Below are 20,223 nucleotides of genomic sequence, written 5' to 3'. Positions count from 1 at the left end.
GTGCTTACTCAGTAGTAAAATTTTGATAGAGTTTACTATCAAGTAGTAATGCCTTGAGTTCTCGTCAGCAAACAAAAAAGTAAAATCAATTCTAGTCTGCTTACAGGAACTAGTGATACTGGAAAACGATCCAGAAGTATTTAAAATGAAGACTTAGTATTCTTGTGATCCCCACAAATTAATTCTCAAGTTGTATAATATACCATGGTAGAGGGATTTTTGATTCTTGATATCTATTTAGCAGAGTGTCAGCCTTGCATGACATAGATGTCTTCTTGTCCTTGGACTCCTCACAGAAATGTGTATAAATAGCTGCCTGCAGTGTTTACAGTCACTATGTATGGCAACTGCATTCATGTTCAGTAAAGGAGGGCTTTCTGCTGCAGTTTTGCTACAACTGTGTCCCAGGATTTTTTAATTTCTCCTTTGTTTTCTCTACTTGATTCATTTGTCTGTTTCCCCATTATAAAGAGGTTGTGTTGTTTATTTGTTTTAATCGAGTATTATAAGTGCAATGTCACCAGCTCAGCATGGAATGAAAAGCCAAGTATATCCTGCTGGGCAAAACAGAGATCTCCACTGCAGCCTCTCAGTGATGGGGGAGTATATGCCTCTTGGAATTGGAAATGAGTTTATGGCCCTGTTAGTTAAAATATTTTAAAGGGCAGGAGATGGTGAGTGTGCAGATTAGAAAAGGAGTTCCAGCCAAGGGTGGTCATATAAGAAAAGACATGGAAGTAAATGTGATGAGAGAGGAGGACAAAAAAAATGCAAGAAAGAAAATATTTTCCAGAACTTAAAGAGCTGATATTGAATTATCCTGCGATATATCAAAATGCATTTATCTTTCACCTCTGTAGCAAAATATTTGGGATTTTTTGCATGAAACAATACTTAAACCCAAAATTGTGCTGCAAAGCAGTAACGGCCAGAGGGAATGATTTAAAATACGGTATGCAAATGAACATATAAGCCAGAGCCCCGCAACAGTGAATACCAAGACCAAATATTACTGTGTCTGTCAAGTTTTGGATTGTCATGCCAAAAATGGAAGAAACCTTCACAAAGGAGTGCAAAATGACCTACACAGAGATTCATTTGAGAGATTTTGTAAAGTCACAATAGGATAACCCATGGGGAGAAGTTATAAAATGTGACAGCTGTGACTGTTATATATAACAGATATGGTATATCCTATATTATTATAGGAAAATAAACCACCACCTGAAAATAAAAGCTTTCATTGAAAACAATTCAATGAGTTAGCAACTAAACATCAATAGAGAGTTTACTTGAGATGTTCACTACAAAGAGACTTTTTATGTTTCACTTCTCACTTACCTGGAAGTTAGAATGAGTTCAGAATGCATCAGGGATGCGACTGCTCTGTGATTGTTGTTTGCCTGACTCCCATGAGTTTGGAGATGGTGCTGTCATCATTGTCATACCTTCACTTCTAGAACCTGCGAGTGTGTTAGGATTTATGGAGGAAGGTGTGGAAGATGGAATGGTAGAACCTACAGTAACATGCAGATCCCGTGTCTTTTACATGCAACACATTTTACTCCGCATCAGACTTAGTGTTAATACAGGAAAGAAAGCACTGTTCAGAAATGCTATTATTGAGATTACCATTGCTTCCTTATGTGATTGCTTGGCTTCCTCAAATCAGGTTTATTCCACAGCCATATTTCATTTGTATTAATATAGAACATATACATATATATGGATCTGTATAAAGGTGGTGGCACTTGTGTAATGGTAGTATATGTGGGTGTAAATGCGACAGTCTGAAATACCATACTGTGTGATTTTTGGACCTTCCCTATATTGTACACTGATACTGTAAACTTGTTTTGCCACACCTGAGCCTAGTACATTTAAATCATTATTTGGCTTAACATACAAATCTAGTGTAAGAGAGCAGGTGGAAAAGGGAGTGCAAAAGTATAGTAGTAGGTTGGCAATTGGTATTTATATTTCCCAGATAATGATAAGATTTTGTTCTTCACTGAACAAAAAGCAAGTGAACTTACAAACAAATGGAAAACATTTAAAACTTTTCAGCTCTTGCAACATGACTGCATCCACTGAGGAACAAGATCAAAAGAGGTGCTTGGACTAGCCTCTCTCTGAGGGCTACTCAGTCCCAACTTTGCTTGTTGGAACACAGAGCGTTGAATCCCAGCTCAGCTCTGGCAGCTGGCAGCAGTTTACATGACTGCATTTTAACCCTTCATCTACCTTCTCAGTGCTATTTTTGGTCTGGCTTCATCTCAAGGATTACCAATGAGCACAATCCAAGAGCTTCACATGTCTCCTGGCATTATTTAGCTTTAAACTAAATACAGTGGGAGATCATTCTTCTCATTGCTAGGCTTTTTATTTGTTTAGATTTCGTTCAGTCACTGGGTCTGCCACAAGCTTTAAATTCTTGCATACTTGGTTGTCTGGTAAGTACATGTGTGTAATTTACTGAAAAATGACACATTTTTGTCATTGTTTCCAGGCTGGTACAGTTTGTTACACTTGCCTTGTGTGTGCTCTTTTGTATTGAGTGGTAATCTCTTTCAGATGTTGTATGCTAAGGTATTTTATTAAACTATTACTTCAGACAAATTACTTGAATAATTTTATTATTCTTGTGTAAACAAACATCTTTGTTGTTTTAACCCTTATCTTCTTCAGCAAAGATGACAAGGCACAGCTGAGATGAGAAAGTAGTAAACCAGTTTCCAGGGCTCAGAGTCATAATGGCTAGATACATACCTGCCACCTCCATTACACTGGTGTCCAGTGAGGATAATGGTGCAAGTCTTGCCAAGTGAAGCAGAGAGTTTCCATTGCCTTATGAAATTCCATTGTGTAAGGATGTCTGTGAAATGCTTTTAATTGGCTTAGCAGTTAATATAGGAAAACAACCCAAACCAACAACAAAACCAAAAACAACACACCAGTTATTTCTTAACAGAAATGAAGAGCCATTGTCTTCTGTGATATTCCTAGCTAGGAGAAAGAGGCTTATGACATCACCAGGAATTTTGACTCCAATATGAAAAATAAAGGAGACAAATCACAACTGAAAAGCAATAAATATCCCCTTTCCATTTCACTTGCCAAGAGTCCTAAGAATGTAACACCAAAAATCTGTGCTGACGTGTTCTTGTTTTTCCCCCTCAAAACAGTGCATTTCTTATTACCTTTAGAAAACATCAAATTATTTTTGGCTAGGCTGTTACTTAAGAAAAACTGTTCTCTGGCTCAGATGGTGCTTAAGCAGAACAAAATATGTAGCAAGAAGCTCCTAATTCTGAGTGATGTTCAGATAGCAATTATTTTTCCAAAGCATGATGCCTTGCTTGGTACATGATGATTTATTGAAACACTGTTTCACTTTGTTCAAAGCTATTTTAAGCACAACAATGTATGTCTTGAATTTGGAGTTCTTCATCCTATAAATTAAAGCTGAATAAATGCATTTCAGTCCCTGCAATTTAAGAACAGATGAACTAATCTTCCATGCCTTGGAATAGCAGCTTGTGGCTTAATCCAGAACCTGCATAGTCATACTTTGGCAACACTGCTCGGCTGCTGCTAGCCATTTCCAGAACAAAACACTGAAATAAACCAAGAATGTTGATTTGGGGTATTCTGAAACCATTAACTATTGCTTTTAAAAAATTGTACTTAAATTAATAATTAAATGGCATATACTAGTCCAAACTACTATGTGTTATTTACTCACGCAGTGTGTATATTACTTTGAAATTCATGCAGGCTTATCCCATTTTTTGTAGATTCCTATGACGAACTTCCAGCTGATCCCTGGCTGTAACTCAGAGAGGGGTAGAGGGCCCGGAGAACGCCTTGCTGTTCGTTTTTGTGGCCACCGGGTGTCATTCAACGAACAGACTTCGGCCAGCCTGCGAGCACTACTATGGCATGCCATAAGTTGCAGTAAGTTGCTTTGAACCAAATCCACCTCTAAAGCAGTGACTCTTTACCTTTTGTATCTACTTTAAAAAAAGAAAAAGAAAGTTAATGCTTATTCTAAAGGATAAACAGTGGTTTTGCTATCCATTTCTGCATTCAGAATACGAACCACTGGGATACAGCATAAGAAGCATTTGTGTTAAAATGTTCTGTAAACTCTACATATGCAGCTAGGGAAATTTCTGCATCTACACATCAAATTTGCATAAGCTTAAATGCATCATTACTGAAGATGTCAATAACTGTTTTTAACAATTACTTTAATAGCAGGTGTCTTGAATTTATGCATAACTGATATTTTATTTTAATGTACAGGAAGACAAAATGACTTCTAGTCAGAAAGTAAAGTAATTTATTTCTAGTTTGTTGTGGGTTTTTTTTCCCCAACTCATGTTCAATAAAGAGGAAGTCCTAGAAAAGGTCAACAGCACCATGCAAAGAACCAATATAGGCTTCAGGTGGTGCCACATTGAAGAAAGCCTGCTGAATAAGGTGTTTAGCATTATTTGCTGGTCTTGTTTTAGATAGTTTTTAGGAGAGGTTTATGTTGGAGACTGGGCTGTTTTCTGTACTGGATAGCTTCAAGAACAGGAACAGTAGCATTAAAACCAAAACAAACAAAAAACCCACCACAGGTGAAGAAATGGAGATGAAAGGTTTAAGGAAGCAGACCGAGGTCCACAGTATATGAGGCACTAAAGAGAGATTTTGGAAGGGCAGGGATTTATGGAGTCTTAAAAGTGAAGATGTGAAGCCTGAACTTAGAGTGGAAGGGTGTTGGAAGAAAACCAAGATGCAAGCAGGAGTAATGGGATATTAAAGAGCACTTTCATCATGCTGAAGTGAGAGAGAAAGAAAGGGGGGTTGTCCTATGTATTTATCTTCAGTTTAGCATATTTGCTTTTTAAGTGATATAATAGCACTAAGCTGAAAGCATCCATGTCAATCCAGATAAATTAATCCAGAGACTTGTGTAGAATGGTACTAAGTGGCTGAGAAATTATTCAAATGGGCTGATAGTGAATCTTGACAAATTAATCTGAGATAGTTCTAGAATTCTTTTACCATGTTGCATGTAATGTTTAATAATAACAATAATAATAACATATATATTGTTTAGCATTAGTTCTCATTTATTCCAGTGGCTACCCACCCCTCAGCAAACATACTTGGTGTTTAAATTTTAATATATTTTTAAATATATTTTTTTTTCTAACTTGTATCATTAAATTATTTTCTTACATGGCACCAGAGACCAGTCAGATCTAGCTGGATGTACAGAATGCCCAGATCCTAACAAGGGAGCAGATATATTTGGACTTCCTGATAAATTCAGAACAAGTTTTATAATGTGTTTGTATAATGCAGGTTTTTTTGGTTTTGAGGGGAGGGGGTGGACACATTAGCTCTCTCTGTGAGGGCTGATGCTCCCTCCTCCTGCCATTTTAGAGTTGAAATACTTTTCATGTTTAGAATTTTCAAGTGAAGAATGTTCTTTAACAGGTTGCAAAAGCTGTCAGCACAAATACTGAAGAAATCCTTTATGGTTCTTGTTTTCTGTACTTCTGATCAGTCTCAGCCTGCCTTGCTCATAACTTGGGAATCTTTTTTAATTTTCCTTGACTGTATGGGAATTCTGCTATGAATGTCATGCTCATGTCTGGATTGATTTAAAGATTTTCTGAAGCAGTTGGACAACTTGTGCTTATCAGTTAAGTGAAATACAAACTTTGTTTTGATTGGATCAGTCACAGGAACACTTAATTTTTTTGTTATTCCACTATGGTTCTATTTCTAGTGTTTTCACAACTTGAAAACTTGCCTCTTTTCAAACAGCTGTTTTAAAGGCTATCACATCTACTGCCAGTGAGTTTTGTTGTGAAGGTACTTCCCTGAAGAAGATAGAAAGAACTCAAAGTAATTGTTTTTATCTGAGCTGGTTTTACATTAGAAAATTAGTCTGTTTTTAAACCCACATTTCAGACAGATGGCTCCTCTCTAACATGATGCTCTCCTTTCTCTTCCCTGTTTCCCCCAAATTTCTCTCCAGGAAGGAAACCGTGAATATTATGTTCTGTATATATGGGTGAAAGGGCTTACAAACACATGCTACTGTGCAGGTGTTAGAGACGGCACAGCCAAAGTAGTGTGCACTTTCAACTCAGAAGAGATGTTCCTTGCAGTAATTGTCAGCACCAGGAAATGCTGGGGGTATTTTTCAGGCTAGAGTCTGCTTTCTGAGGGCTTTGGCTATCTTCTGTGTGAGGCTTTTGATGACTTGAAAGAAAATTCAGGAAACTTGAATCCAGCTGGATTCCTAATGACTGATGATAGGGAAATTATTGAGAGTACAAGTTAAGCAGGAGCTTAATGTCAGTGATGTGTGAGAGACGGTAGACTGGACTGGCCATGTGTAGCTGAGCAAATTAAAACTCAGTGGTACAGCACTGTGGTACCAATTCATCCAAGCACTTTCCTGTGCATGATAGTATATTCCTCTGCTTCAACTAGCTGATTTTAATTAAGAGTCAAAGTCATTCAAGTGTTGCTTTGGCAAAAATAGTATGATCAGAGATTAGGAATGATCTTACTGTTGCTGTATTTCAAATTTTAGTACCCTATTAAAAATCACTTTGTGTCATTTCTAATCACTGCTTTAAGGATTGTCACTTCTATTGCCAATAAACTTACTGGAATAATATAATGAAGAAAATATAAGCCATGTTCCTTCAGTGGCTAGGCATAGACATTGGAGACAGATTTCAGACTAAACTAAACAGTGGTATTCCCATTCTTTTTAGCGTCCTTAACATTTCAGTGTTCTCCTGGATGCTTGCCACCCATTTGGAGTGAAAGTGATACCATTTGTCAGCTTTGTTTTGCCTGAGGTTATAATAATATGCAGTTCACACAGAACTGTTGGAATGTCTCTCAACTACCTTTCCTTTGCAGCAGAGTATTTATTGATTTATACCTGCCTGAGGGAGCTTCTTCCCAGAAGCTGTCACTAGTGGTACAAGACCCACCTGGGCCCTTTGCAGGCTGTTCCATGACAGGAAACACTCCTTAGCCCCTGGATGCTCTTAAGAACATCAGCTTTGTTCCAATTCAATGCCCCCATCTTCCTCCTTCTTCCCACCTTAGCTGTGCACTGGCTTAACAATGAAACAAAAGGATCTATTTAGGAAGATAAATTTTAGGAAAGAAACTAACTGCAATGAAGAAAAAGGACAGCTAGAGGGAGAAATGCTGGGTGCATTACGCTGATTTCAATGTGTAGTCTTCGTCCTGTATTGGAAATAAAGGTTTTGTTTTTATTATTTTATATATTGGCCACAGCAACCCCATGCAGAGCTACAGGCTGGGGTCAGAGTGGCTGGAGAGCAGCCAGGCAGAGAGGGACCTGGGGGTACTGGTCAATAGTAGGCTGAACATGAGCCTGAAGTGTGCCCAGGAAGCCAATAGCATCTTGGCCTGTATCAGGCACAGCGTGCACAGTAGGAGCACGGAGGTCGTTCTACCCCTGTACACTGCACTGGTTAGGCCACACCTCGAGTACTGTGTCCAGTTCTGGGCCCCTCAGCTTAGGAAGGATGTTGACTGGCTAGAATATGTCCAGAGAAGGGCAACAAAGTTGGTGAGGGGTTTGGAACACAAGCCCTATAAGGAGTGACTGAGGGAGCTGGGGTTGATTAGCCTGGAGAAGAGGAGGCTCAAGGGACACCCTATTGCTCTCTAGAACTACCTTAAGGGAGGTTGTAGCCAGGTGGGGACTGGTCTCTTCTCCCAGGCAACCAGCACCAGAAGAAGAGGACACAGTCTCAAGCTGTGCCAGGGGAGGTTTAGACTGGATGTTAGGAAGAAATTCTACACAGAGAGAGTGATTGCCCATGCTGCCTGGGGAGGCGGTGGACTCGCTGTCATTGGAGGTGTTTATGAGGAGACTTGATAGGTGCTTGTTGCATGGTTTAGTTGATTAGGTGATGTTGGATGATAGGTTGGACACGATGATTTCAAAGGTCTCTTCCAACCTGGTCTGATCTGGTTCTGTTCTATTCTATTCTATATTCTATTCTATATTCTATTCTATATTTTATACCAAGTTAGATTAAAAAGTTGTGGGATTTGCATGAGATCTAATTATAGTATTGGGTTCCTAATGAGACAGAAAAATGGTGTGTTGCATATAGCTAGTAATTACTGGGAGAGTCAGAAGATCTATTTGAAAAAGATCTAGTGGTAACCGCTTAAAATGCTGCAGCTGTTGCAATTTGTTTTTAATGTTAGGTTGGGTATATGGCCATACACAGTACATCTAGTTACCAAGTCTGACTTAACTAGTAGTTGTCTTGTTTATGATGTTGAACAATCAAAACAGGGGAGATAAATACCATGACTTTTTGTTATTGCTTGTTTGGGTTTGGTTTGGCGTTTTTCTTTGTTTTTTTCTTTTTAGTTTGTATCATGGGTTCTTTTTATAAATGAATAATGTTGAATATACTTTCCTGAGCTGGGTACTACCAGATTGAGTTTCACCACCCCTCCTTTCCACCCTTTCAATGTGGAACATGTTTAGAAGAGGGGGGATTTTTGCCAGAAAATTATATTCTCCACAAGCGCCTGCATGCATAGAGGCAAAGAGAGAGAAGCATCTCCTTCTTCCACAGTGACATCATCCTCTTCTTGAAGGCTTAGATACCACAAACACTACAGAATAGGGAAGGGTGTGTAGGCAAGCTCCACTACAGCTGAGTTGCCAGATTTAGACAGGTTTTCTTCTCAGAAGCTGTGGAGAGTCTATCCTGCCTTATGGGAAAAAAATAAAACTTTCATAATATGATTCTGAGTTGAGACTCATCAGCTGTGCATAGATAGTCTGATTTCTTTTAAAAAGGACAGACATTTGTGTAGTTTCCTCAGATGGAAAAAAATCTGTTTGCTATTGTTAACTTTTGCACAGGATGGGATGTTCTTGGTAATCTAGAGTGGTGCAGCGTTGCAAGTATTAGCCATCATTAACTTTGTTCAAATATGTCTGAAGCAAAGTGTGTGACTTGAAGCATGAAAATGCTTGAATCCAACAGTTGTCTACCTGTGTATATTTGGAAAATGGGAATAATAATTACCAGACAGTGATTTGCTCTGCCCTTCTACCCTTTTTTAAGGTGTCAGCGAATGAGAAACTCTATTTACTTTTAAAGAAAGAGCTAGAACTTGAGAGAAGTTAAAACTGCAATATTCCTCCTTTCATTATCTCAGAAGAAAATTCTGGGATCGTGTAACTGAGCACTAAAACGTGGAGCTTTGTATTTTGTGGAATTAAGGTATTTGGTGAAAGCCTTTGTCTCTCTTCATCCATAAATTAAATAAAAGATAGCCAATAAAACTTTGGGACAAAGTTCTATTCAGATAGTATATAAAATATCTGCATTTAGAAATAATAAATAAATACCCCCCAGCAATTAACCAAGATATGAAAATCTCTTTACTTCGGTTTAAATGTTACTTTGTATAGTCTTAGTTCATTCCAGCTTTCTGCAAGGCTTTCACTCCTGTCTCCAGCAAACTGCCAGAATCAACATGCACCATCATAACATCAGATCTGCACTTCCAACCAGAGAAACTAAATGGCAACCTGATTTTATTACAGCAATGCAATAATAAGAGATCAGCATGCTTCACAGTTGCACAATTCATGTCTTTTGTGATTTATTTTGCCCTCATCCTACTAAGTGCTGTGCAATATTTGTGGAGAGTTACTGAGTGACTGGAAGGCAGCAAGTTCAGTTATATGTAATTCCCATTTTGGAATAGGTTTGGTTCCCTCAAGATGTTAAAAGAAGCTTTATTAAGGGTAGGTACAAATCTCTTTTAACTTAATTTCTGTGTTGCTAAATAGCTAAACCTTATGACTGGTACTATTTTTAGTTTTTCTTTGAGAAGGTTGCAGATTCTCAATTGGTTTGGAATACCACTTTTATTGACATAGCTGTTCTACTTCATTGTCCTTATAAGCATAGAGTTTCAGATGAACTGCTTCACTGACTGACTTTTCTCAACAATCTGTAAAAATCCCACTAGTTGTCGCAGCTTTGACGGTTTATGTAACAGCCAGGGCAAACCCACAGGGTCAGCTCTAATTCTTGGAAATGAGACCAGGAAAATGGCGTTGAATTGTGTTCTGCCAGCCTAAAAAGAAACGTTGTGTCCTCCTACCAGATGTTTCCATTAGACAAGACTTGATTTCTGATGCTTTGGTTGCGAATTTGCCTGGCTGAGGTGTGGAGAGCCTAAACATCCAGAAACAGATGTTTTTTTCCACAGTTTTAGCAGCAATTGATTTTTGAACTTCAGATACAAACCAGTGATGTGAAATATATGTGAATGAGAGTGGGGAAGGAGAATTGTCTCAAAACCTTACATAGAGAAGTAGCTGGACTTGATGACACTGAAATAGTGAACCAAATACACAATGAAATGGAAATGATCAAGATTCCTTCATTGCACCTGTTTCTTTATTGAAGTCACAACTGGTATGTTAGGAAATAATTTAGGTCTGCAGGGTTGGGTTTTTTTTGTACACACTGCTGTTTTGGGATGCTCTCTAAGGCTTGAGGTGGATCACAAACATTTCTGATTTTTTTTTTTTTTTCCATCTGTGATAACTTGTGACAGACAAAATATGTCCTTTGACATAATTGATTGTTTTATTAAAGCAATAATAAGATAGGTATTGTTTTCTTCCAAGAAAGAGGCGAGTCTGAGGGATCTGGGGTTGTTCAGTCTAGAGAAGAGGAGGCTGAGGGAAGACCTCATTGGTCTCTACAGCTCCCTGAATGGAGGCTGTAATGAGGAGGAGGCCAGTCTCTTCTCCTTGATTACAAGTGACAGGGCCAGAGGAAATGGTTACAAGCTCTGCCAGGGGAGGTTTAAGCTGGATGTTGTGAAATATTTCTTTGCTGAAAGGGTTATCAAACATAGGAATGGTTGGGCCAGGGAGGTGGTGGAATCACCATCCCTGGTGGTGTTCAAGCAGTGTTGGGTCTGGTGCCTAGGGACAGGGTTTAGAGGTGACTCTACAGTTATGGGTCAAGGGTTGGACTGGATGATCTTTGATGTCTCTTACAAACAGATATATTCTGTGAGTCTGTCTAATTTGTATCTCTGTATAATATGCTCTTGTGATCTAGAAGCAGACGATACAACTGCTGAACTTACAAGTCACTTATAAGGAAACCCCTGAATCAATGTTCTGAGAGAATAAGGGTCAATGAGTAAGCAGAGTTGAAGTATTTTGTTGGAGGACAGGATAGATGAAGGATGGGAAAAGAATTATTAACCTTTCCACAGAGTGATGAATTTTTCCAACATCGTGATGCATGTTTTAGCTTCCTGCATATTGATTCTAGAACTTATTTGTATTTCTTTGGAAAGAACTAAGTAGATAATTTTGTGGATGGAACTTCTATGATGGGATGCAACCTGGTTTAATTTAGGTGGATGTAGAAATATGTATATCCCCTCGGTCAGTGTGTCATTTCTAAGAGTGGTTAAAGAAACCTATGGCAAACAATTGCAGATATGGGGAATCTGGAGTTCAGTGACTTATGAGTCTCATTTCAATGCAGTAAAACATGTGGAACACTGACTTGGTTGATAGCTGTTGCAAACACTCGATTGTTGGGATGGGTAGCCTGTTCATATAAACCACAATACCAGCTGACACCTACAGAGAATGTCATTGACATTTGTTTAGGGACAGGTGAAAACATTTGTTATATATTCACTCATACACAAATATGAGACTAAACATAAAAAATTTAAAAAGCTAAAACTCCCCTTGGGTCAAGTCCCACTCTGTTAGTACAGCTGTGTCCTTTTACAAGCTAGTCTTTAGTGCTTTGGTTGTATTCTTAAAAGGCAAACACTGCTCCCTTTGGTGGCAGTTTTGTAATCAATAGACTTCATTACAGGCAATGTTTTCCCTTACTTTGTTCATTTTATTAACCCTAGATGACTCTTGCAATCTCTTAGGAATCTAATCCCTAACTCTCTTTGGATCACTCCTGTCCCCAGCCCCTGCCTTTACCCCACATACTCTGGAGATACTACATAATGCCTCCTAGCAAAAACTTTCAGGAATTAACTTCTCTTGCACTGTTAAGTAAAGAGTACAAGTAATTATTCATCTGATATACCTGCCAAAATTATTTCCTTCTTGCTAACTTTCTTGCTTGTCTTCCTATCCCCTTTTACCACCCAGTCCCATAAGGAATGAAGATAGAACTAAATCAGAATGGGGCACAGAACTAGGTTTGCAAAATACAATACACATACAGCTGTGAAGGGTGTTATTCTTCCATTTGCCTTCCTAACCAATCCTTTAAGGCTTTTTGAGATGAGAGGGATATGCAGGTTAAACTGATGCAATGTAGTGGAATGTTAATTAAAGTTTTGATCTTCTATTCTTTATTTGCATAAATCAATGGAATGGATCCCTTTACAAGAAGAAGATTAACAGGAGGTTATCTCATATCAGTGTGAAGTCAGATATTTTGATTTTTTAATTCAAGAGTGCAGTAAACAGAGCATGGTAGGCAAGGATTAGCTCAACCTGATATGTCTCCATTTATGAAAGATCCTTCAAAGAAAAATCCTGATGTAGTTTGACACAAAAATGCTGTTCAGGAAGAGCTGTATTAAGCAATATACTTTCCAATTAGAATAGATTTATTACTTACATGGGCCAAAATATTTGCAGAAACATGTTGAAACTCTCGTTCTTTTTCTAACTTGCCTCAAAATCATATCTCAGTACAATCTTATACATAGCCTCTTTTTTTTATGGTTTTGTTTTAATAATATTTTCTCAGTTCATTTGAACCAGAATCTATTGTCTCTTTTCTGATGATGGGAAAGACTTCTATGGTGAAGTATAGCTAAAACCAGAAACTGAAATGCCTGAAATATTCATCAGGATGAAACAAATTATTGGCATATTTTTCTTTTGTAACTAAAATGAAAATATTGAACTCTGTGAGAGTATAATAAAAAACAAACAAACAACCAAAAACCAAACCAACAAACAAAACCCACCAGTTTTATTTCATTCTGCCTGCATCCAGTCAGGAAAGAAAATAGCATAAGGTATTTGTTGCCTGGCAGAGTAGGACAAGAAGCAGTGAATGAACCTGAACAGTTATTGGTGATGTCTGAAACATTGTATAGTTACCACAGGCCTATCGTGGCATTATTCCAGAAGAGGGCAAGAAGTTCTTTTATTCAGCACTGCTAAAGAGGTCCAAACCCTGTAAACTTTACCCCTTTAAAGCAGAGTTGAGTTGGTTTTTTTTACATAATAAGAGTAGTCACTTCTAACTCTTTTAACTCTTTATGTTGTGACAATCCCAAAATGTAATGCCACAGAGGAATTAAAATAAACTCTTCATGCTCTCTTTGTATCCTGCAGTACTCATATACCTGGATCTGAAAGGAAGAGCAGCACAGGATTCTGCCCATACATGCGGTGCCCTCAGGTTATGCATATTTAGTAAGAACCACACCTATTTCATACTTTACTGCTTTCTCAGTGAAAATTAATTTCTGTGACCATGACTATTGCAGCGTGGTAAGAAGCAGCACATTAGAATTATCAAGTTTCTACTGCACAATAAACTCCTAATATTTCTGCTAATTTCAAAGTTTCCCTCTCAGAATTATGCATGAGCTTCATCTTGCTCAGCTATTTGCTGATTATTTCATTGGGCAGGAAGGTAAAACAAGTGAAATATGCTCTTGATGTGGAATTTTATATTTAGGCCATTACTCAAAAAGATCAGTGGTAAGTCTTCCTTCAAAGACCAACCCGCCCCTCAGTGACTGAAACTAAACAAAAGTCAGTCAAGATCCTGTAGTAAGCTGTGTGCATTAATCCTGTTTATAAGTTTGATAAAATATGATTCAGTATATATGCTCCCATGAAATGCATGATTAATTGTGTGGAAAGCCTTCACCCTGAAATTTGAACACTGCTGTGTGATGGAGCAAAGAGCATTTTATCTCACTGTCAGCTAATGATTTATTTAGAGCTTAGTGAAACATCTGTTTGAGGACAGCAGATGACCATAGTTCATACAGCCATAACATATTAGCATTTCTAAGGAGGTGAAAGCGGTTTATATTCTAAAGAAGAATCCAATCATTTTGTTATTAAATAACTGGTACCATTTTTTGGTAGCCCCATGGAATATAAGGAGGAGAAGACAAATGAATATGGGAGAAGTATTTGTGCCTAGACAGACTCTGCTTGCTGATAACTTGGAAGACAAAGATTTTAAAATACAGAGGATTAGTTTATAAGCTTGTAAAACTTCATAGCAGTTTTATAGCTCAGTACCACAATGTCAGAAAAGTCCCTGAGTTATGATCCAAAAATCAGTGTGGCCAGCAGGAGCAGGGAGGTCATTCTGCCCCTGTATATGCACTGGTTAGGCCACACCTTGAGTACTGTGTCCAGTTCTGGGCCCCTCAGTTTAGGAAAGATGTTGACTTGCTGGAACATGTCCAGAGAAGGGCAACAAAGTTGGTGAGGGATTTGGAACACAAGCCCTATGAGGAGAGGCTGAGGGAGATGGAGTTGCTTAGCCTGGAGAAGAGGAGGCTCAGGGGAGACCTTATTGCTGTCTACAACTACCTGAAAGGAGGTCATAGCCAGGTGGGGGCTGGTCTCTTCTCCCAGGCAACCAGCACCAGAACAAGAGGACACAGTCTCAAGCTGCACCAGGGGAAGTTTAGGCTGGAGGTTAGGAAGAAATTCTACACAGAGAGAGTGATTGCCCAATGGAATGGGCTGCCCAGGGAGGTGGTGAAGTCACCATGTTTGGAGGTGTTTAGGAGGAGACTTGATAGGGTGCTTGGTTGATTAGGTGGTGTTGGATAATAGGTTGGACTCGATGATCTTGAAGGTCTCTTCCAACCTGGTTTAATCTATCCTAGTCTATTTTTAATAATTATTTTTTAATACCCTTGGTATACCTGTGTTTGTAATACATTGTGTTTGTTTGGGATTGCTAATGGAGAGTTTATTCTTTACCCAAGCCTTTTATAAAAGGCTCTTCAGAGTAAGTGTAACACATGCAGTTCTATCCTACTGGATAAGACAAGTGAAAAAAAAACAAACAAAAAACCCACCCAGCATAGTTGGATAAATTTATAGAGATCTGAGAAAATTCCTCTTGTTATCCAAAAGAATTTCCATTGTGAAGCTGAACATACAGATATGATTGTTCATGAGTACACCCATGTATAAGACAGTTGTGGTGACCAGGAGCATTCTTGGCATAAAACAGGCTAATGACTTTTTCGATTTTTCTTCCTCTTTTTTTTTTTTCTGGTGGGATGCTGGGTACTGGGAGAAGTGATGTTTGGGTTTTTTGTTTAGTTGTATTCAACTTCTGTTTGATACCACAGATAAGAAATACTGCTTTAGCCAGGCTATTATTTTTCTAGATTCTTCCTTTACAGCTAATGCATAAGAGAGAGTTCCACAAGTGACAATTATGATTTATTTCTTCTTGGAACAGGCACTGGACTGTCATGCAAGCATCCTAGAGACTGATAACTTCTTTAAGGTTTATACCAATTCTAGGCTGCCTTTATTAAGGTTCAAAGTGACTAAGGCACACAACTGCAAGTTACTTCTGCAATATATACCCCCTTTAGACCACTCTGACAATCTGAATTTCAACTCTGTCTTTATATCCCACTGTTATAATTGGATGCTTTATCTTTCAAAGAGAGGTGATAAATATCCTGGCTTTAATGTTATAGCACTTCTGGATGTCCTACTTACCAGTAGTTTGCTCTGTTCTATCTGAGAGAGGAATTTGAAAAAAAAAACCAGCTTCTACCAGCCATATTTGCAGTCCTCCCATCATGGTAAATAAAGCCTGTTGCCAAGACTACTTGTGATTCTCTCTGATGACACTAGAAATGCAAACAGGAGCTCTGGGAAGACAGATGAATGAGTCATGATTAGAGAAGTTTATTAGTTAGAGATTGTTGTTGTTATTCTACATGCCTTATATGAAACTGATTGTTTCTGTAGTTGTGCAAAATACTTGAATTCTATGTGAATATCAAGTGTTTGTACCACAGTGGCATCGTAGTAATATCTTTTTGTTGTTTGAATCACTGGTAAACTGCCAGGCTGAGCGCTCAAAATATGTATTATAAAAGAATACAGGGGACCTGCACTTGGAATTTTACTCATCTATGTCTCATCTTAGCTTGCTTTGCCCATGCAGCTATCATTGTATATACTCCCCCTTGCACATGGTGTGTGCACTTTGTATATTTTCTCAAGAAAATATCTGAATATAATTCTACAATTGCAAGCTGAGAATGTGCTATCCACCCTCTGCTGTCTCCATCTGTGTATTACATTTCAGTTGTCTCTGTGAATCATCTCTGCAGTCACTACCAGCAATGCATTGAATTTTTTCCTTTAGGTCAATTATTACGCCATTGCTACTGTTAAAAGGGGCAGATATGAGTCTGTGCATCCACTAAGAGTTGGAGCTCCAAGATTTTTATCAATATAATACAGAAGAAGGTATATTTTTGTAAGAGGGCAGAGCAGCAGGAGCTGCTCTAACAGTTAAAAGATGCAAGTTCTGTGCTAGCTGCAAGAGGCAAGCCAATAAAAAACTGAGCCCTGGCTCTGGATGAAGAATACATGCACCTGACGCAGGAATTTCTGCCAGCAGCACAGTTTGGTTTTCCTGTGTAGTGAGGAAGTTCAAGCAGCACACATGCTCTAAGGTAGCCGCTACTGTTAGATCTTTCTTTCAGGCACATCCAAGTAGGAAAAGTCAGTATTTGGGCCTCTGAAGCCAAACTGTAGGCTTCCCATGTCTTACTGTACATTCTCTGATTTTAAGATAAATGCTCAAACCCAGAGCCGGGTGCATACTTAGAAAAATACTTCAGTAGTACTCTCTAGTGAATCTTTTGTGGGCCCTGGCAGCACAGTACATATTCATGATTTTAATAGTTTTTTCAGATTCATAGTGGATTGTCAAAAATATACCTTAGAATTTCTCCACAGCCTATAAAACATAGATAAAATCATGAGTTTTCTTTGGCAATCTTTTATTTGGACCGAAGGAAAGTAAAATAAAGGTAATTTAAATGAAAGAGAAAAAGAGAAAATGGCAGTCTGATGGGGTTTAATGGAGAAAGCAGACTACAAAGTTTGCTTTGGATCAGCTAAGATAGATTTCCTCACTGCTCCTTAACAGTTGTCTACTTATATTCTTCTTCTTTTTTTTTTGGGGGGGAGGGGGGTGTGGGGAGAAATTTGTGCATTGTTCCAGACTAGATATTGCATATTCATAAGGTCAGTTTACAAAATGGAGCTGATGTAGAAATTGTTGCCTTGGAAAACCAGACCTAATTGGTTCCTTTCTCTCTCACTTTTTTCCTTTTTTAACTTTTAGAGGGATAAGCTGCCCAGGGTATGCACATCATACGTTCTGATTCTGTCTTTTTGACAGTTAAACTATACACAACTAATATATTGGTGAATCTTAGGCTTTGTAAGTTCTGCCTGTATCACTCTTGTCTAATTTGTGAGTGAATTGTACAAATTAAGAGAAATGGGATACATGGAGCAAACCCATTTTTTCTTCTCAAAGAACATCTTGTGTAAAACCAGCACGCAACTATGCAGACTTATTGCCTAAAAACTAAGACGTCTTTTATTTCATCTTGTTCTAGATTTTTAGTACTTAAGCACATTAGCATTTATGCTAGATTTTGACTTGTATTTATTCTGATCTTGCAATTTTGTTCTTCAAGACATGCTTTAGGCATCAGTTACTTTTCAGGATAAGAATAATCTTTTCTTGTGAGAATTGCTACTATAATTATGCTCTGTAAGGAAGCTATTGAAAATAAAGGGAAAAAGAAAACACACACACACCCCAAAAAAAACCAAAACCCAAACAAAACAAAACCAATGCTACAAAACCCAAACACTTCTGTTGAGGTACAGATGAGTGTTAAAAATATTGCACATGCCTCTCTTTCAGATGACCCTAACTATTCATCAGATTAGAAAGGTGACTTTAAAACAGTGTCTCACTGTCCTGGTTTTGGCTGAATAGTTAATTTTCTTCCTAGTGGCTGCTACAATGATGTGTTTTGGAGTTAGTGAGAGACTTACGTTGATAAGACACTGATGTTTTAGTAGTTGCTTAGTAGCACTTCTCCTAAGTTAAGGATTTTTCAGTTTCCTGTGCTCTGCCAGGGAGCAGGTGCACAAGAAGCTGGGAGGGAGTGCAGCCAGGAGAGCTGACCTGAACTAGCCAAAGGCTGTTCCATACCATAGAACATTGTGGTTGGGATATAAACTCGGGGGGAGTTGGCTGGGGGGAGCTGATTGCTTCTCAGTCCATGAGTGATGAGCAATTGCATTGTGCCTCACTTGTTTTGTCTCTTTCTTTCTTTATTTTCTCCTTTTTTAAAAAGTTTATTTAAAGATAAAATTCATTTTAAATGCTACTACTGGTATATTTTGTTCTTAGATTTTATTTCAGTTACTAAATCATTCTTATCTCAACCTACAGTTTTCATTCTTTTGTTTCACCTCCTCATCCCTCTGAGAAGGAGGAGGAGTGAATGAGGGACTGTGTGGTGGGTGCTTAGCTGCTGGCTGTGTATTCTCTTAAGGCAATTTTTAGTAACCAAATAAGACTATTTTTGTGAATAACTTCTGTCATTCTAACAGCCTCATACTTGCTTTGCAAAAAAAATAAAAATGCAACAAACACTTACCTTGTGCAGGGGAATCTTCCCTGTGGGATAAAGAAGTGGAAAGGGCTTAAGCAGTATTTCTGGTCTCATACAACATTGTGAAGTAAGGTGCAAAATGATAGTGAAAACAAAAGCTGGCAAAATCGTTGCTTTGGATCACAGACCATGTTCAGTGTTACTAAATATACTTGCATAAGGCTACATACATCATCGTCCCACACTGCCAAGATCCATGTTAAGTAACAGCTGCAGTACTAGAAATGAAAGAAAGTAAGGTTATGTAAGAGTGAGAAATGCATGCTTTATGCATGCAGCAGCTGCTAATTGTTGCAGTCACATAGGACTGTGGTCTGACTGGATGTCTGTGTAGCTGTTTCTGCATTAAGTTACCTTTTGGAAGGGGTGTTTTTGATGGATTTGGTTGTGCTATATCCTATCTTTAGATCTGTGCTATGCCAAGCTCTAAAGGAAATATGGTTGCTATAGAAGAACCAATATTTTTTAATTATGTTCACAATGTACTGTAAGATTCTGATCTTTAACCAGCAGAAATAACCCTAAAAGTGTTCATGATTCTGAGCAAGGAAAAGTAATTTACTAAACATTTTGAAAACAGGAGAAAATTCTGGTGCTGCTATATATGGCAGCAAGATGCTGCAACACAAGTTCTCCTGGGTCCTTTAAAAACCCAAAGAGAGCATTTCTTTGGTGTCCCTAATCATAAAAGATTTAAAGTAAGTCAACTGGTGGATTGCAGTACTACTGCAGTTAGGCCTGAGAATAATATGCAACTTCCTCAGACCAATATACAAACTCAGAGTTTTTAATCTGATACCTGTAGGCCTTGCATCACAACAGGAGCTGGCAAAGCCACATTTTCCAAGTCTGACTTAGTATCTTTGTTTGGAAAGTCTGCCTCATTCTTATTCTGAGTAAAGCATGGTTACATCATGTGCTGTCCCAGTGTCTGTTTTTCTCAGTTCAATAGTATAATCTACTGGCATCAATATATGTAGTTGAGGATGAGGATCTGCAAGGTTAGAAGCTGATTTTTATCCTTTTTATCCTGGCTTTTTTATCCAGGCTTTTTATCCTGCATGTTACTGCATATATCAGGCCATTTCTTACAATATGCACAAACAGATTTTTCTGGAAATGAAGTGGTAGAAGAAAAAGTCTAAAACTGTGTTTAAATTTACAATTGCATAAGATGTAGATATATTCCTCGCTCAACTTGATAAATCTAAATTCTGCGATCTCCAAAGTTCCCCCTTCCCTCCCTTTAGCCTAGCTACTTACAGGTTTTTCTGTTGGACCTGTAAGTTTAACCGCTTCCACTGAGACTGGACACAGCAGGAAGTGGGTTGGTCTGGGTTTTTTTTTTTTTTGGATCCTGGTGTTTTCCATTCCATA

The 20,223-nt window shown here is 38.2% G+C and overlaps 1 protein-coding gene across 1 annotated transcript in view; it reads left to right on the top strand.

The window, feature by feature from the left end:
• LOC137440723 (uncharacterized) overlaps positions 1-20,223 on the top strand; it is a 69,221-nt gene that overhangs the window by 38,031 nt on the left and 10,967 nt on the right. The window contains exons 3-4 of the mRNA XM_068137213.1: positions 3,798-3,957; positions 13,463-13,543. Coding sequence (XP_067993314.1) covers positions 3,798-3,957; positions 13,463-13,543 — 241 coding nt within the window. The remainder of the gene's footprint in view (positions 1-3,797; positions 3,958-13,462; positions 13,544-20,223) is intronic.

This window comes from Melanerpes formicivorus, unplaced genomic scaffold (assembly GCF_026170545.1).
Source record: "Melanerpes formicivorus ecotype bairdi unplaced genomic scaffold, bMelFor1.0.p_v2 SCAF_4, whole genome shotgun sequence".
Taxonomy (NCBI): domain Eukaryota; kingdom Metazoa; phylum Chordata; class Aves; order Piciformes; family Picidae; genus Melanerpes; species Melanerpes formicivorus.
Note: the sequence above shows the minus strand (reverse complement) of the source record. Positions and strands in the feature narration are given on the sequence as shown.